This window comes from Lucilia sericata, unplaced genomic scaffold, assembly GCF_015586225.1.
Source record: "Lucilia sericata isolate MDLA Ls3-8-SP2 unplaced genomic scaffold, ASM1558622v1 Contig001150F_arrow, whole genome shotgun sequence".
Classification (NCBI taxonomy): domain Eukaryota; kingdom Metazoa; phylum Arthropoda; class Insecta; order Diptera; family Calliphoridae; genus Lucilia; species Lucilia sericata.
The window spans coordinates 59,128-75,385 of NW_023995121.1; the positions used below are offsets into that span (position 1 = coordinate 59,128).

The following is a 16,258-nucleotide window of genomic DNA, read 5'->3' on the forward strand; positions in this document are numbered from 1 at the left end:
CCTTACACTGTCTTCACATGAATTAAGAAATCCATTAATAAATTTCAACACCAATATCATCATTATATTATTTTTTGTATAATTTTTATTACTAATTAACCTGGTGTTTGTTTTATATGGGGAGTTTTTTATTGTGTGTGTGTTTTTTATTAATTATTTATTTTTTGTTTGTTTATAATTAATTTATAAGTTTAAAAATATTTTTAAATTGTGTGTTTTTTCTTTACTGATATAGAGGAGTGTGTGTTTTGAGGGATTATTAGTTTTATTTTATAAGATTTTTCATTTTATGTTTTTGTTGTTGTTTTTATTTATTTTTTATTAAACTTATTAAATAGGGAACTAAACCAAAGATTTTTTAAATATCCTTTTTTGTATTTAATGTTTTTTTGTATAAGTTAAAAGTTATATTAAAGTAAAGTAATATTCATTAATTATTATTAATAAAGTGTAGGGGGTTGGTTGTGTGTATTTTGTTAAATTAAAATTAAATTAAAAATTATGTATATTTAGCTTCAATAAACAGTAATTAACTTAAATTTGATTTAAAGAGTTTTAATCTCTGCTCTCTTTAACAAACAAAATAATTGTATATAAAAATAAAAAATAATGTTTTTTTTTTTTGTTAAATAGCGTCTAAATCAACTTATCAAATTGGAAATGAAAGTACAAAAATGTGTAAAGGGAAAAGGTTTTAGGAGTAAGAAGAGATAAGGTTGTTTGTTTTAATTGAATTTTAAATAAATTTTAAAACTATGTTTTGGGGGAGATCAATCAATAGTTTAAAGAATAATTTACAAAAATATAAACTTTCTAAAACTTCTTTTTAGCAAAACGGGGAAGGAGGAAAAACTAAAAAGATAAAATTTAACACAAAGAAATGAAACAGAAGAGGGGAAAATCTTTGAAAATCGTAATATATTGTTTTGGGCTGGAGGTTTAAAACAGTAATGTATTAAACAAAGAATGGGCTAAATTATCGTAAAAAATAATAATTATAAAGTCTCCTAGTCTACAAATTATATATGTATGTTTATGTGTGTGTGTATATATACGATATAGTGGGTCGAGGAAATTAAATGTTGTGTAAGTAAAGATTACAACATTATTTATAAACTTAATCAATTTCGTAAACCTCATTCGGATCGAAACCAGGTGCTGGTCTTGGCGGGGCAGCACCCATAGCTTGAGCCGCTGGATTGGGAACAATTTGTACACCACCCACACCAGGACCAGCACCAACACCACTACCACCCACAACTCCATTGGCTGTCTGACCCTGAAAATAGCCAGCCGCCTGTGGATTTTGATTAACATATAATAACGGATTCATGTACATGCCACTCGGATGGGCCAGAGTGGCATGCAATGACAAAAGATCCTTATACATAGTAGGATCCCCACTGTTCATTTGGCTGTACAATGTATTCAAATATGTTGGTACTACTTGTATAACTTGATTTTGTGTCATTTCAGGATGATCCTTAGCAATTTTCATGTTAAGCAATTGTAGTAGTACATCCGAACGAAAACCGAATATTTTATTGGAAGTAACACTACCCGAGGCATTGCCATATTGGCCGCCATAAGCGCTACGATCATAAGACATAAACTGTGCGGTCTGTACGGTACGCGTCTTCTCAGCTTCGAATTCAGACCAGGCCTCTTTACGTTCCGATTCGCTAAGATTTTCACTTTCTTCGTTTTCGAGCAAAGAGTCATGTTCGTGATATTTGAACAGCAATTTTTCATGTTCCGACAATAGTTCGGCAAACAAACGATCCTTGGGCAAAAGTGGTATTTCTCGTGGCACACTAGGTTCCAATTCATATGTGTAGAGTTCCTGTAAATCCGATTGATTATAATGACGTGATATTTGCTGTTCATCAATAACCCGCTTGGCTGTAGCCTGTTTAGCCACTTGACGTTCGTATAACTTCTGTTCCATGGTGCCCATTGCAATGAGACGATATATGTAGCAAGGTTTCACTTGGCCAAAACGATAAACACGGAAAATACTTTGGGTGTCGTGGGAAGGATTCCAGGAGACATCGAATATAACTACACGATTGGCAGAAACTAAATTTATGCCCAAACCGCCGGCTCGTGTCGAAATTAGAAATAAACGAGCTCTTAAGTTAGTAGGATCATTGAATTTCTTGCACATGGATTCACGTTGCTCCACCGAACACGAGCCGTCTAAACGGAAGTAATCTGTACCGGAACTCCAAAAGCCAGTGAACTCGCCGACATCACCTGCAAATAGAATGTTAAAAATAAGAATTTCAATTTCAATCAACCAAAGATCTTAAAAAAATTTTTAAAATACACAAAGATTTTCTATAAAAACTGTTTCAATATAGCAAATTTTCTATTTCCTATAAAAAAATCTGTAATATTGAAAATTTTCTGTAAAAAATTGGTTAATATTGAAATTTTTCTATTCAAAATTTTTCTGTAATCAAAAACTTTTCTATTAAGAATTTTAATCAAAAACTGATAATATAGTTCGTAACTCACCTTCATATTCATAACCTCGAGTTTTACTATCAATCAACGATAGAAAATGTTCAATTGTGTCCAAACTCTGCAGCGATTGTGAGAAAACCAATAGTTTATCGCCAATTTGCTCACATTGCTGCAATAGTTTCATTAGTATAACCAATTTGGGGGAATGATTGATATTATTGAGTTCTCTATCGGCCACAAAACGTTTCCACCATTCAGAGGGATCATCTTGCTGTGTCGGTGCCACTTCCTCTATATCACTATCATTTTCATCGCCAGCATTATTGCGACGATAATTTCTAGTCTTGCGAGACTTTGATGAGGCTCCGGCACCAACTCCTCCACCACCACCACCACTACCAAATGATTTTGACGAATCTACTGAAGTGTCTGAGGAAGAACCACCACCACCAGCTGCTTCTTCTTCGTCATCATCATTGTCGTCAATGAAATCGTCCAATGAATCATTATCATTAGCTAATACTTTTTTGCGAATAACTGAATCACTGTTAATGCGCATATTCATGGGATGTGTCCATATGCGTCTTAATTCTTGAAAATCTTGGAAAAGACGAGCTCCTTTACCCTCGGATATGGAACTGCCAATATCACGTTGGTGTGTCATATAGTGTTCATACAATAGTTGTTGCAGTGTAGACAAAGTGGTGTAGACGACATATTCATGTTTTGGTGGTAGATACGGTGCCAGCACCGAATAATCTCGTCGTTGTATACAACCCTGCAACAGTTGATGCAAGATATGAGAACGATGTTTCATTAAACGTATATCACGTTCTGTGGAGTCTGTATATTGACCATTCATTATGGGGTTAACGAAACGGTTGAGATATTCCTTGTAAGTACCCAAGAGATTGGGTTTGATAAATTGAATCATACAATAGTCTGAAAATAAAACGATAAACAGTTGAGAAAAATAGAAAAATAAAATAAATCGCTTTTACATACATTCCTTGAGATTATTTTGCAGTGGAGTACCGGTCAATACAATACGTCGCATAGTGCGCATACGTGTAACAGCTTTACTAATCGAAGTCTTTTCATTCTTTAGCAAATGACCTTCATCACAGACCACTAGATCGGGACCCGGTTCAACCAGCGACTGTTGTAATTGTTCACGTTGTTTTTTACGCAAACCCTTGGCCTTTTCATTGGTTAATATACGATACATATCGTAACCCATAATGCAGACACCGCCCTCTTCGAACCATTCATTTAATTTGAAAATTCTTGTATTTTTATCTTTATACTTGGACATGTCGTAAATTTCAATGTTGCGTTTACGGGTAAAACCCATCCAATATTTAAATTCACGAGCCCAATTATTGAGAGTACTCAGGGGGGAAATGATGAGTACACGCTCGACATTGGTTTTATTGGAATTCGCCAGTAAAGTGTGAGATAAAGTGACAATTTGACAAGTTTTACCCAGACCCATGCAATGGGCCAAAATACAACCCGAACCGGGTTTCTCTTGAGCATCTTCTATAGTCTCAAAACAAGCATCCCACATAAATTTTACACCTGTTACCTGATGGGGTTTAAGTTTTTTCATTAGACCCTTGTCCACCTCTAGTAAAGTCTTCTTGGATTCGGGGTCAAAATCTAAAACCAATTCGGTTACCTCCACACTTTCGGGTTTCTCATAGATTTGATTATACAGTTTTTGACGTTCCTCGATACGTTTGCGACGTTCTTCCTCTTCCTTGGTGGCGGTTTTGGTGCTTATATTAAGTTCGGAAGTTTTTATAATTTTACGTATGTCTTTACGTTTGCCTTTGTCCTTTTTTCCATCTTCATCATCATCGTCATCATCATCCGACTCATCGCTGGAATTTTTACGAATTCGTCGTCGTTTCTTTTTAGATTTCTTGTTGTCAGGTTCGAAATCCTCATCGGAATTATCGGAATTTTTACCTTTTTGGAATACACGTCTTTTGCGTGTAGGTATTACCTCACTATCGCTACTGTCCCTTTGGCTGTCGGGCTCCTCGGCATTATCCTCTGCGCCGGAAATGCGTTCATCAGAATCGCTTTGTTTCATTTCAAAATCGGAATCATCATTGTCAGATGAAATACGTTTTCGTCGTGCAGCCGAAGTCGAAGGCTTCTCGGTACCACCATTCATTTTAGCTTTTTTGTTGTGTTTGGATTTAAGATTCTTAAAATCGGCTAATGTGCAACGTTTTAGTTTCACTACACAACGTCTAACGCTGGAAGGAGATGGTGGGCGGGCTAAGGTTTGTCGTTTAACAGCAGTTTCTTTTTTAGCTGCTCTTTTAACAGGCGGCCGTATCTCTTCTTCTGAGGAATCCGACTCACTTTTGCCTTCTTTAACGGAATCTAGTTCCTCCGATTCACTTTCAGAGATTTCCACAAAAGATACAGGTTTGCGAGATCGTTCGGGTAAACGTCTAACTGCTTTATCTGACGGAGGTTTTGCGGATCTTGTAGATCTTTCAGTTTTTTCCAATCTTTTCTTTAGCTCAGGTGAATTAGAGCGTTTCTTTTCCTTAGTTACTTCTTTTTCTCTAGGCTTTTCGAGTAATTTCTCTAAAGGTACTATACGTAATTTAAAACCCGTATTATTATTGGAGGCAACGCGGAATTGTGGTTCTTCTGGCTTATCGGATTTTTCTTCTGTATTCTGCTCTTTATTAGCTGCTGACTGGTCCGTAGCTAATGATGAAGTTTTACTCTTTGTAGTCTCCTTAGATGTTGAGGTACTGGAGGAATTGTTAGTTGAGCTGGTGGTGGCTTTTGTGTCGTTACTTGTGCTGCTGTCGTTACTGTTTTCATCCTCCAATACCTCTTCCTCAGTTTTATTTGTATTCAATTTGCTACCTTTATTTGCTGCTGTTGTTGTTGTGGTGTTATCGTTTTGTATGGAATTTTTATCTTTTAAAGAGTTTTCCTTGTTTTCCTCAATAGTTTTCTTAGCATCATTTGTATTATGACAGACCAAATCGTTGGTGGATGTTTCTTTGCCCATTTATATGGTAATTTTTTAATGCCGTCCACACTCTATAAGTTTTAAAAGGAGAAAATCTGAAAAAAGATAAACAAATGTTTGTTGGGTAAGCAATTTTCCGTTTCTTTCTATACATTATCTTTCGTAGAGTGCATGCAAATTTAATGTTAAAACAAACTTAAACATGTCTCAGCGTGTTTGCTTTAACACTAACACACATAAAATTGCAAAAGATTTTTTTTTTATTTTAGAAAACTAATCTTTTTGTGAAACTACTTACTTTTTTCATAGATTTCTTAAGTTTTCCAATTTTTTTCCTTATTTTACTTTTTTCTCTTTTTTTTCTGCTCGCTGCAGCTTCACTTCAATTCTCAAGTATAATTGTCGTTTCGTTTTTTTCTTTCTCAACTTTGCTGAACTTTTTATCGGAAAGTTCACTTTTTCAACTCGTTTCCACTTACATTTCTTTAGAAATATTGAGTTGTTAACAAAATTCCATTATTCTCTTTATTGTTTAAACATTTTTTATATTGTAAATAGTGTGAAAAAGTTTTGCAAATTATGTTTTTTTCTCCTCAGCCAAAAGAAACGCCGCTAAAAAAGTGTACGAAAAAACTGTTTCAGGTATAGAGAGTTAAACTGTGTTGAGTTTTCATACAGAGTTGCAATTGAATCAGTTGTTTTTTGTGAATACTAAACACAGAGTGTAAAATAGTGTTGCCTGTTTTTTTGATATTTTTCAAAAGTAATCGAATAATTGTGAATTTACAGAATTGTTATGAGAACTGATTTCAATAAAAATTAAATTTTCTGCAATATTGGAAACATATTGCAATGAGATTTTTAAACTCTTTGATGAAAAATATAGAAATTTAAAAAATTTCAACATTTTCTTGAATTTGAAGAAAATTCGTATTTATCTATTATTCAATTTGATTTCGAAATAATTTCTAGTTTTGTCGTCTTTACAAGTTTGTTATTCAAGAAGTTTATTTATATATCCAACCTTTCATCTATCTATCTTTTTATCTATCTATCTATCTATCTATCTATCTATCTATCTATCTTTCTAATAGACAATCTAATAATAATCTAGTGCACAAGACAACAATAATGCGACAATTTGCTAAAAAATTTCGTGTGCTTATGATGGCGCACATGATATTTTTTTTTTTAAATTGTCGCATTATTGTTGTCTTGTGCAGGCCTTTATAATTATCCATATATGTATGTATCTATCTATCTAGTTCTAGGGAGGACTAGTTCTGGCGTCTTTTTAAGTTCCAAGTTTGTTATTCAAGAGTCTGAAGTTTGTCTACTTATCCTTCTACATATGTATACACATACATATATATCTATCTATTGTATGTATGTTTGTATCTATCTATCTATCTATCTATCTATCTATCTATCTATCTATCTATCTATCTATCTATCTATCTATCTATCTATCTATCATCTATCTATCTATCTAGTTCTGGCGTCTTTTCAAATTCAAAGTTTCTTACTAAAGTCTGAATTTTGTTCCGAAAAAAAAGAAAAATATCAATAAAAACTTCCATTTATTTCTAATATATAAATTTCTAAAAGCTGTTATATTCAAGATTTTTTTTATTTAAGTTTTTTTTAAGCTAATTATTTATAATTAAAAAAATAAACTCTTTTATTACTAACTCAAGTAGTGTACATATGTATGAAAAGAGAAAAGTGTGTGTGTATGTTAGACATTAATTAATATAAATTAAATTTCGTACAAAATGTGTTTTGTATAATTAACGCTTAAGTAAATAAAGAAATTGGTAAAAGAAATACAACAAAGAGAAAGGTAGGGAGGAGAAGTGGGGAGTATGGGGAATAATTGCTGGTTTCTAATATAATAGTATAATTTTATAATAATATTTATTTATATTATTATACCCTATTATGTATATTGTATTATAAATTACATTATCTAAAACTATAAAATGTATAAATGTGTGTTTTGTTGGTTGATTGGTTTTTATGTACAAAAAATAATTTTAGGTTGGTTAAAATAAAAATGAAATATTGCTACGCTTGGCGTAGATTTATAAACTAAGTAAAAGAAAAAAACGACGTTCAAATGGGTATGATTGGTTTACATTATAAAAAGAGTTGTTTTTTTTTTTTTTTTTTTGTTTACTAAAAGTTAAATGTTTAAACATTTGTATCACTAGTAGAGGGTGTGGATGTAGTTTTTAATATGTTCTGTGTAGGTTGAGCTGTCAACGTTGATGCTGACGACGATGATGCTAATGATGACGATGAAGTATTGGTTGCAGTTGAAGAATCTTTAAGTTTTGCGGTGGGATGTTGAGCCAATGATACCACCTTCATATTTTGCAACGACTTAAGATTAATATTACCACCTTGAAAATTAGGCGATAAAAATATTTGACCACCACCTTGTACGGCTAAAACGACGCGATTCGGTGTGGTTGCATTACCACTACTGGTGGCTGCAGTTTTATTTGTTGGATTCTTGTAATTAGTTTGGAAAAAAAGTTGTTAAAATTATTTTGTTTTATTGTTTGTTTAAATAATTTTCTTACCTGTTGCTGCGTTTGTACAATTATGTTTTTATTTGTTATGTTTTGTGTTTGTGAGGAGGCTGGCTGTAGTCTTAATGTTTGTCCTGTCGAACCGACAAATATTGTTTTTGGCGTTTTGGAGTTTGTGGTCGTTAAACTGTTATCCATGTTATTGCTTAGAGTTTTTGCATTCGATACATTTATACGATTTGCTGTCGAGACAATTTGTGGTAATTGTTGTACCCTTAAGATTTGATTACCCATTATGACGGTTTGTAAATGTGGTGTTGTTGTTGTTGCTGTAAGATTTGTTGAAGAATTTTGGCTGGTAATTATACTGCCGCCACTTTTCTGCAGCAGTTGTTGTATGTTTGTCTGAAGGGGAGTAAAAAATCAAATGAATATTTTTTGTGAAAAAATCGGATCCTTATAAATTTATTTAAGTTTTGTGATATAATGATAATAATACATAAACAATTTTGTTGCAAAACTCTGTTGTCCTTTAATTTAAACAATTTTCTATCTATCTATCTATCTATCTATCTATCTATCTATCTATCTATCTATCTATCTATCTATCTATCTATCTATCTATCTATCTATCTATCTATCTATCTATCTATCTATCTATCTATCCATCTATCTATCCATCTATCTATCTTATCATATCATCTTTACTTACATTTCCTTGCTGCAATTTAACCGTTTGCCCACCAATAACAATGCTGCCCTGCTGGGTTTGAACCACATTTTGCTGCTGCTGTGACTGAGTCTTGCTAATAGTATTCAATGTCTTGCCAGTTGTTAAGACCACTTGTTTACCTTGTAAAGTGGCCAAATTAATGTTGGCCGTTTGATTGACTGTATTAATAAGACGTATATTTCCAGCTGCATTTGAGGTGGCGGGTGTTTGTTTTGTAATAATTTTAGTACCAGCGGCTGTTGCAGTTATAACACGACCTGTGCCTGTTGATACAACAGATGGTGTTACTTTCGTAGAGTCTAGATTTACCAAAGTGCTGGTATTGCTAGAACCTGCTTGTGTTGTGATAATTCTTTGGCCCACAGTAAAATTAGAATTGCTGCCCAAGGATATAATACTATTCGGTACAGAAACAATAGCATATTGTTGGGTTTGCTTCACTTGTTGCTGTTGAGATTTTTGCAACACATTTGCAGTTAAGTGTTGTTGATTAGTTTTGATAGTTTGTGTGTTATTGGCGGTGCCAGTTATACGTAATGTTCCTCCTTGTTTTTGTATTAAATTATCTAGAGATATTATTTGTCCACTAGAACTAGTTATAACGCGGGTACCAGCTCCAGTTATGTCGGACTTTAATTGTGGGCTGGTGGTTTTGAGAATTCTAGTTATATTTTGCTGTTGCACGGTTGCATTATCCTGTGAGACTACCACAACTGAAGTTTTGGGATTATTGTGTTGAGCAACCGTTTGAACTCTACCGGTCATGTTTGTCTGGTTAGCTGAAGTATTTCCCACAACTTGTACTGTTTTAAACTGTATTTGATTTGGATTTATAGTTTGCTGTTGCTGCTGCTGTTGTTTTTTCAGATTTTGTATTAGTATACGTTGTTGTTGTGGTGTCAAATTTTTAGCATTTATAGTTTGTATTTTATTGCCGCTTATGGTTGTTGTAGCCGAAGAAACGGTAGTCGCTTGGGAGGGTGTTACCACAACTGAAGATGAAGCCACTGGTATTTGTTGCAGGACAATACTTTTGCCTTGACCCGTTTGACCCACAATAGAAGTGTTGCCTAAAAAATTGAAGGGTTTTTTTAGAAATATTTTACAGAAATATTTTTGTGAAACATATTTTTATAGAAAAATGTTGAAGAAACTTTTTTAACAAAAAAAAAGTTAGGTTTTTGAGAAAAAATGTTGCTGAAACTATTTAGAGAGAAAACGCTTAATAAAACTATAAAACTATTATAGAAATTTACTCGAATGTTTCAACTTACCCAAAATAACTCTTTGAGGTTTAGTGCCCGTCGCCACAGCTGTTTGAGTTTTCGTAACGCCCGAGTGCTTAACAATAATATGTTGCTGCTGTTGACCTTGTTTTTGCTGTAGAGCAGCAAATTGTTGCGGTGACATTTTTACAATAGAACCAGCTGGATTTGTAACCGTACCACTAACAGTAATCACATTGCCAGTATTCGATAGTAATTGAAAGCCACTGGTGTTAGAATGAGATTTTTGTTGCTGCTGCTGTTGATGTTGTGGGGTAGTTGGACGTTCTGTTGTTGGTGTAGAAACAATTCTTTGTCTATTAACAATTTGGGTAGTTGGTGATTGTGCCGACATAAGTGTTTTGACATTTGAAGTAGGAACTAAACGTATAATATTTTGTTTGTTACTTAGTGAAGCAGACGCTGGGTTGCTAGCAACAGTTTGAGAAGTAGTAGGAGGATGAGAAGGTTCTGTAACATTAGATGTTGATTGAACATTAAGTGACATATTGTTGGCCATTGATAGCGGTATAATAAGATTCGATTGTTGCTGTTGCTGGGTTAAAATTTGATGTTGATTTGTTTGTAGTGTTATCCGATTTTGTATTAATTGTGTTTTCTGTATAAGTTGTTGCGGAGATTTTTTAATTGTGTTGGCAGGAGAGGAGTTTGTTGAGGGCGAGGAGGATGTGGATGATGTTGTTACTTGATTTATAATGATGGGTTTATTAAGAGTAACACGTTTGCCGGCTAAATTGGCGGTTAGATTAGTGTTATGTTGTTGTTGTTGTTGCTGTTGAGCAGTGTTAGTTAGCTGTTGTGATGTCTGGTTGTTGGTGTTTTGAGCCGGCATAACCGAAGTGGCATTTGATACATGAACAGTTTGCAAACCTTGCGGTGTGGCCACTATTATGGGGGTGGTATTATGATTAGGATGATTTTTATTTGGTGGCATTTGAAAACTGTGCTGTTTGAGTATATTACTGCTGCTGTTGCTACTCGAGCTGTTATTATTGCTGGTATTTAAAGCTTTATTGTCTGTTCTTATGGTGGTTTTTAATAAGGATTTCTGCTGTTGTTGCTGTTGTGTACTATTTGCTGATGAAGCCAGCGGTATATTATATTTTAAGGGAGGAACCGGTGGACATTTGTTACTGTTTATTAATTGCTGTTGCAAAACCTGTTGCTGCCGTTGCACTACACTATTATTGCTGACAATAATGGGATTTGAGGGTACTAATGCTGGCATGGTTATTAAGGAACCAGTAACCTTACTGCTAACATTGCTGGTCTCTGAGCTGTTAACCAAGTTAAAATTATCATTATCTAACATAGTAGACGGTTTGCCGGTACCGCCAGGTGCTGAAGTATGGCTTAAAGGTTTGGGTTTTCTTTGAGGCAACTTTTTTGTTTTGCCTATAGTTTGATTTTCTTGATGTATGCGCTCAAATTCTTCTTCCGAACGATTACGATGCAAATAAATCCATATTTTACGTTTAGGATCGTAGCGTACACAGGGATCATGTTCGGTGTGCATGCGATCCAAAGCTCCACTTACAATAGTTTGTAAAACATTCTCGGAAGCATCACGATTGATGTATTGTGAACATTTAAGCAGCTCGGATATTTCTGCTCGAGTACCCTCACCATTAGGTAAACGAGCAGTAGCATCTCTTACCAAAGTTAAAATCGTAACAAAGTTAGGACGATCACCTACCATCATACTATGACCACGTGCCTTACTGAGTGCCAATAAGGGTGTGTAGATCCCCTTGACCGGACCTACTACACTTTCATAGCCATACATGCGATAAGTGTAGGCTTTATGGGGTTGTTCGAATCTCTCTCGTTCCTGCCTTTGAAATTCTGCAATTTCCTCTAAAGTAGCTGCTCTTACCGCCCAATTGGTGGGACATCTGGGTGGTGGTGGGGGCGGTGTTAAGCCTCCTCCATTATCACTGCCTGCCTCGCCTGAATCATCATTTTCCACAGAACTTCGAGGACAAATTTCTAATTTCAATTCTGTTTGTGTTAAATTGTTTGTCTGTCTATCGCTGGGTTGTTTACGTTTCTCCATCCATAGAGTACACAGTTCAGTAAGTCTATTATCTGAGTCACGTCCAGCTCCTATCCATTGGTAGATGTTTAACTGCACCTTGTGCTCTATATAGGGTACATATTCATCTGGTAGATCGGGAAATTCACCCACTAGAAAGTTAATAGCCGACTTTAAAAGATTAGACCAGTTGTCGGCCAAAGAATACCATTCATTTAAAGCGGTAATGGGATTACGCAGCCAAACATCAATTTTATGACGCAAGTCATCATAACGCATGCGATGATTGGGTGTGGAACAGAAAAAGTCGCGTATTAAAGAGAAATAACAAGCATGTGTCTCCTGTATTAATTCACTAACAGTAGGAGCTGTTGAAGCTGTTGAAGTTACTTTTGGGGTTATAAGAGATGTTCGCGAAATGGGTTCTAATTTGGGGACCGGCTGTGTTACCACAACAGTTTCCATTTGCTGTGAGGGTTGTTGCTGGGGTTTGTTAAATGTTAACGAATTGTTGGTCTTGTCATTGCCAGCGTTATCACTTGCTGAAGGCATAATTACATCGTTGCCTATAACAAAAGCGGGTATAGTTTCCTCACAAGTTCCACCAAATGTTTCTACTTCTTCCTGTTGTAATTCCACTTCATTATCAAGCATATTAAAGGCATCGTGATCGGCCGTTAATAGAGAAGAATCATCCATACATAAATTAAGATTATCTTCATGATTTGTTACCGACATTAATTGGGAGATATTTAGAGAGTCATTTGTGGTGTTACTATTTAAACCAGCAGAATGGGTGTGAACCAAGGAATGTTGTTGTTGTTGGGTTATAGTATGATGTTGTTGCTGCTGAAGATGATATTCCTTTGTTGGTGATTTTGTTGCCATTTGATATGTCTCGGGTTTTTTAAGCATTGGTTGTATGGGTACTAATGCGGGAGGTTCACTTAGTTTTGGTGGTGGCAGCGGTGGAGGCGGTAGTGATGTGAGAGTTATAGGTTGTGTAATTGCAGTTGTTGTGTTGGTGGTAGTTGTAACATTTGTTGCTAATATTGTTAATGATGTTGTGGTGTTCGAGAACGTAGCTGGAGTCGGTGCTGTTGCTGTTAAAGTTGTTGGCATTATTTTTGGTTTACGTCCCGGTGTCTTACCAAAGGCAAACATACGTTTGAAATTACCACCCATTTGGGCACGAGCACAAACATCTCTTAAACGTATATCAGAAGTTTCGAATTCGGGAAGAGTCTGCAAAAGATGAATAATGATATTGATTAGAAACTTTAATTAAAAAAAAAAAATATTAAAAAAATCCATTTTTTTTTTCTACAAATAAGGAAATTTTGAAAAATTTAATATAAACAATTGAATTTTGAAAAACTGTGATCAAGTACCCTCACCATTAGCACTTTTGAGAATTTTCGAAAAAAAAAAAGATCTTTGAAGAAATTTTCGATTTTCCAAAAATTTATCAAATTTGTGACATTTCGAAAAGTTTAGAAAAATATGAAATATTTTGTAAAAATGTTGGGATTTCAAGTACCCTCACCATTAGCACTTTTGAGAATTTTCGAAAAAAAAAGATCTTTGAAGAAATTTTCGATTTTCCAAAAATTTATCAAATTTGTGACATTTCGAAAAGTTTAGAAAAATATGAAATATTTTGTAAAAATGTTGGGATTTCAGACTTCGAAAAATGTATAATAACTGTTCGTTTAAAATTATTTTTGCGAATATTAGTTCTTATTTCATATTGGATCTTACAAATCCAATTTGAGTTAGGTATCTTAAACAGAAATCTGTTTGGGATTTCTTAATCTCTCTCTCTCTCACACTCACTAAACATCTTTATCTTAATTTGTAATAGAAACTGCCAATTAAATGCAGATTCGTATAAAACCCATAATTATTTATTAAACTCACCGGTTCTGTTATTTTCCTGCGCTTATGTTCCCTTAAATACTCTCTAAAGTTGCGATTGGTCAGTTTGGACTGTTTAGATTTCTGCTGTAGACGACAAGCCTCCTCATCTTCAATATCCTGATGTTTCTTAAAGATCGTACTATAAATACAACGATCTGCCAAAGAGGTGGAGGTCTTAACAGCCTCATTTTCATTTTCCAAACCACGCTGTTGTAATTGCTGTTCCTTTTTCATTTCATCCGCCAGCAAGCTATCATCATCCTCCTCATCGGCACTTAAGACAACATCACCCTTTAAGCCCAACTGTTGTGCTAATTGGGAAATTTCACTATAGAAACGTTTTCGAGCACGCATGGCCGACAGTTTGTTGTCGGCGAACAGATGTGAAGGTTTAGGCTGTTGTTTATTTTGCGTTAAAGAGCCTTTGAAAGCAGCCGGTTTTATGAACGAATCCGGTGAGGATTTATAGGCCGTATCCAATAGTCTTTGGCGGGAGATAAACAAGTGTTTGGCGGTATGTGACAAACGTTCACAATGTTGAAATCTTTGTTCTCGACGTCGAGATTTCAAAATATTTTGACGTAGTTTTATGATATCAGGTCTACAGTTGCCAACTTCTAGTTGTTGCTGCAGACTGGTTAAAGGTGAAGCACCAAATCGTGTTAGTTCATTATTAAAGAGCATGGAAATCGTGCGAGACTGTTCTACAGCGGCCATTTGTGGTGGCAAGAGTTGTTGGAAACGAGGCAGGAATTGTTGTAAATGTTGTTGCACTGGTAAAGGTAATTCCTGCCATGTGGACAAGGAGAAAAACTCTTGGAATATAGCAGCATTTTCACACAGACCGCGCGGTAAGTTTAAAACCTCTGTGGTTATTTTGGCCAATTCCAAAGTGTCTTCAGAGTCCTCTGCATCCGATTCATCGGAAGACGTGGTGGAGATACTAGATTCGCCAGAGGAGGAGGATGTCGAACCGGCATAGGTCATATAGCTAACATTTTGTTGGTTATGATGTTGCTGCTGTTGCTGTTGATATTGCTGTTGCTGTAGTTGCTGCTGCTGCAATAGTTGCAGGTGTATTGCATTGCCTTCACTTTCATCTTGGCCATTCACATCCAAGGTTTCACTGTATTCCGAATCTGACATATGGATTTAATGCTTTAGTTTTGATTGATTTTATCCAAAATTGTTTCTAGTCTATTGGTTTAAGTTGCAATATTTCCCTAGAACTGCAAATATAAATTTTTATTAGTTTCTTAACGTGAACAATTATTATTAAGTTGGGTTCATTTATTTCTTATTGTACGTCTGAATTTCTCTATACTTAAGTTTTTAGTTGCCCATTTCTTTTCGTATTTTTTAATATTGTTTTTAATTATTTACACTCACGCACTCACACACAACACACTTTAATATTTCTTGACTTTTTTCCTAACTTTTATTTTCGTTTTCTTGGTTGTATTTTTTTAGTTGCATCATCGTTTTAAACACACTGTTTAGAAATTTTAAAAATTCTTTAAATTATACATTTTTATATGCATTTCTTTTTTTGGGGGGACAGTTGGTGATTCTTATTTTGCGGGCCTGTGGAGGGATTAGCGCCTTTAATATTGAAAACCTACCTCACACCACCTTATTTCCCCCTTCGGTTGTATATATTTTGGCTTTCAACGCACTTTCTGAGCGGCTCTCAAAGAATATTTGTGTTTTAGTAAATGCTTTTAGCCTCAATTATTTCTGAAATTGATTTTCTTTTTCTGTCGGGGTATAAATGCGCAATTTACATGATTTTTCGTCGTTTCTTTCGCAATTGTCTTGTGGCTTGTACTGCTCTACTCGTGTTTTTTTCACTCGATTGTAATTTTCTCAACATTTTTTAAAACCAAAATGTCATTTAATACATAAAAAAACATTTTGAAAAATGGCATATTCGCCTTGTTTTCAGCCAGCGTTGCCAGATTTTCAAGGCTTTTTTGTGTTAAAAAACTTGGTAGCACTGGGGTTTATCAGGGTTGTATTTTTGTATGCCGTGTATGAAGTGTATGAAGTGTATGAAGACTTCCCTACAAGAACAGTGACAGTCATTTGATAGGTCATTTGACTGGCACTACTGATGTATTATTTCTATCACAGCGTAAAGCAAAGTTTCTATCAGTTTCTTAAGGCAAATGGACAAAAGTGATGGAAACATTTGTGTACATGTGATTTTTCTTCTCCCTTGCACTTATGAATTCTATCGACTTTAAAACATATATTTGAGCTCCTCAC

At 34.8% G+C, this 16,258-nt stretch overlaps 2 protein-coding genes across 2 annotated transcripts; both read right to left on the reverse strand.

Moving 5' to 3' along the window:
* Positions 1-100: 100 nt before the first annotated feature.
* On the reverse strand, positions 101-6,121 carry LOC119610298 (transcriptional regulator ATRX homolog). The gene is made up of 4 exons (XM_037965446.1): positions 5,778-6,121; positions 3,475-5,574; positions 2,521-3,411; positions 101-2,256 (listed from the first exon to the last, which is right to left on the reverse strand). The coding sequence occupies exons 2-4, from the start codon at positions 5,516-5,518 to the stop codon at positions 1,118-1,120; spliced, it is 4,074 nt and encodes a 1,357-aa protein (XP_037821374.1). The 5' UTR covers positions 5,519-5,574; positions 5,778-6,121; the 3' UTR covers positions 101-1,117.
* Positions 6,122-7,607: 1,486 nt separating this feature from the next.
* On the reverse strand, positions 7,608-15,895 carry LOC119610296 (nuclear factor related to kappa-B-binding protein). Its single transcript, XM_037965444.1, has 6 exons — positions 15,613-15,895; positions 13,991-15,219; positions 10,024-13,315; positions 8,729-9,819; positions 8,068-8,421; positions 7,608-7,996 (listed from the first exon to the last, which is right to left on the reverse strand). Exons 2-6 carry the CDS (start codon positions 15,134-15,136, stop codon positions 7,673-7,675), a joined length of 6,207 nt encoding a protein of 2,068 aa, XP_037821372.1. The 5' UTR covers positions 15,137-15,219; positions 15,613-15,895; the 3' UTR covers positions 7,608-7,672.
* Between the last annotated feature and the right edge of the window lie 363 nt (positions 15,896-16,258).

Coding starts and splice junctions, on each gene's coding strand:
- LOC119610298 (XM_037965446.1), bottom strand. CDS start 5,518: ATGGGCAAAGAAACATCCACCAACGATTTGGTCTGTCATAATACAAAT. Junction 3,412..3,474: donor GCAAAATAATCTCAAGGAAT/GTATGTAAAAGC, acceptor TTTTATTTTCAG/ACTATTGTATGATTCAATTT. Junction 2,257..2,520: donor TCGAGGTTATGAATATGAAG/GTGAGTTACGAA, acceptor TTCTATTTGCAG/GTGATGTCGGCGAGTTCACT.
- LOC119610296 (XM_037965444.1), bottom strand. CDS start 15,136: ATGTCAGATTCGGAATACAGTGAAACCTTGGATGTGAATGGCCAAGAT. Junction 9,820..10,023: donor ACCTCAAAGAGTTATTTTGG/GTAAGTTGAAAC, acceptor TCAATTTTTTAG/GCAACACTTCTATTGTGGGT. Junction 8,422..8,728: donor TTAAATTGCAGCAAGGAAAT/GTAAGTAAAGAT, acceptor ACTCCCCTTCAG/ACAAACATACAACAACTGCT.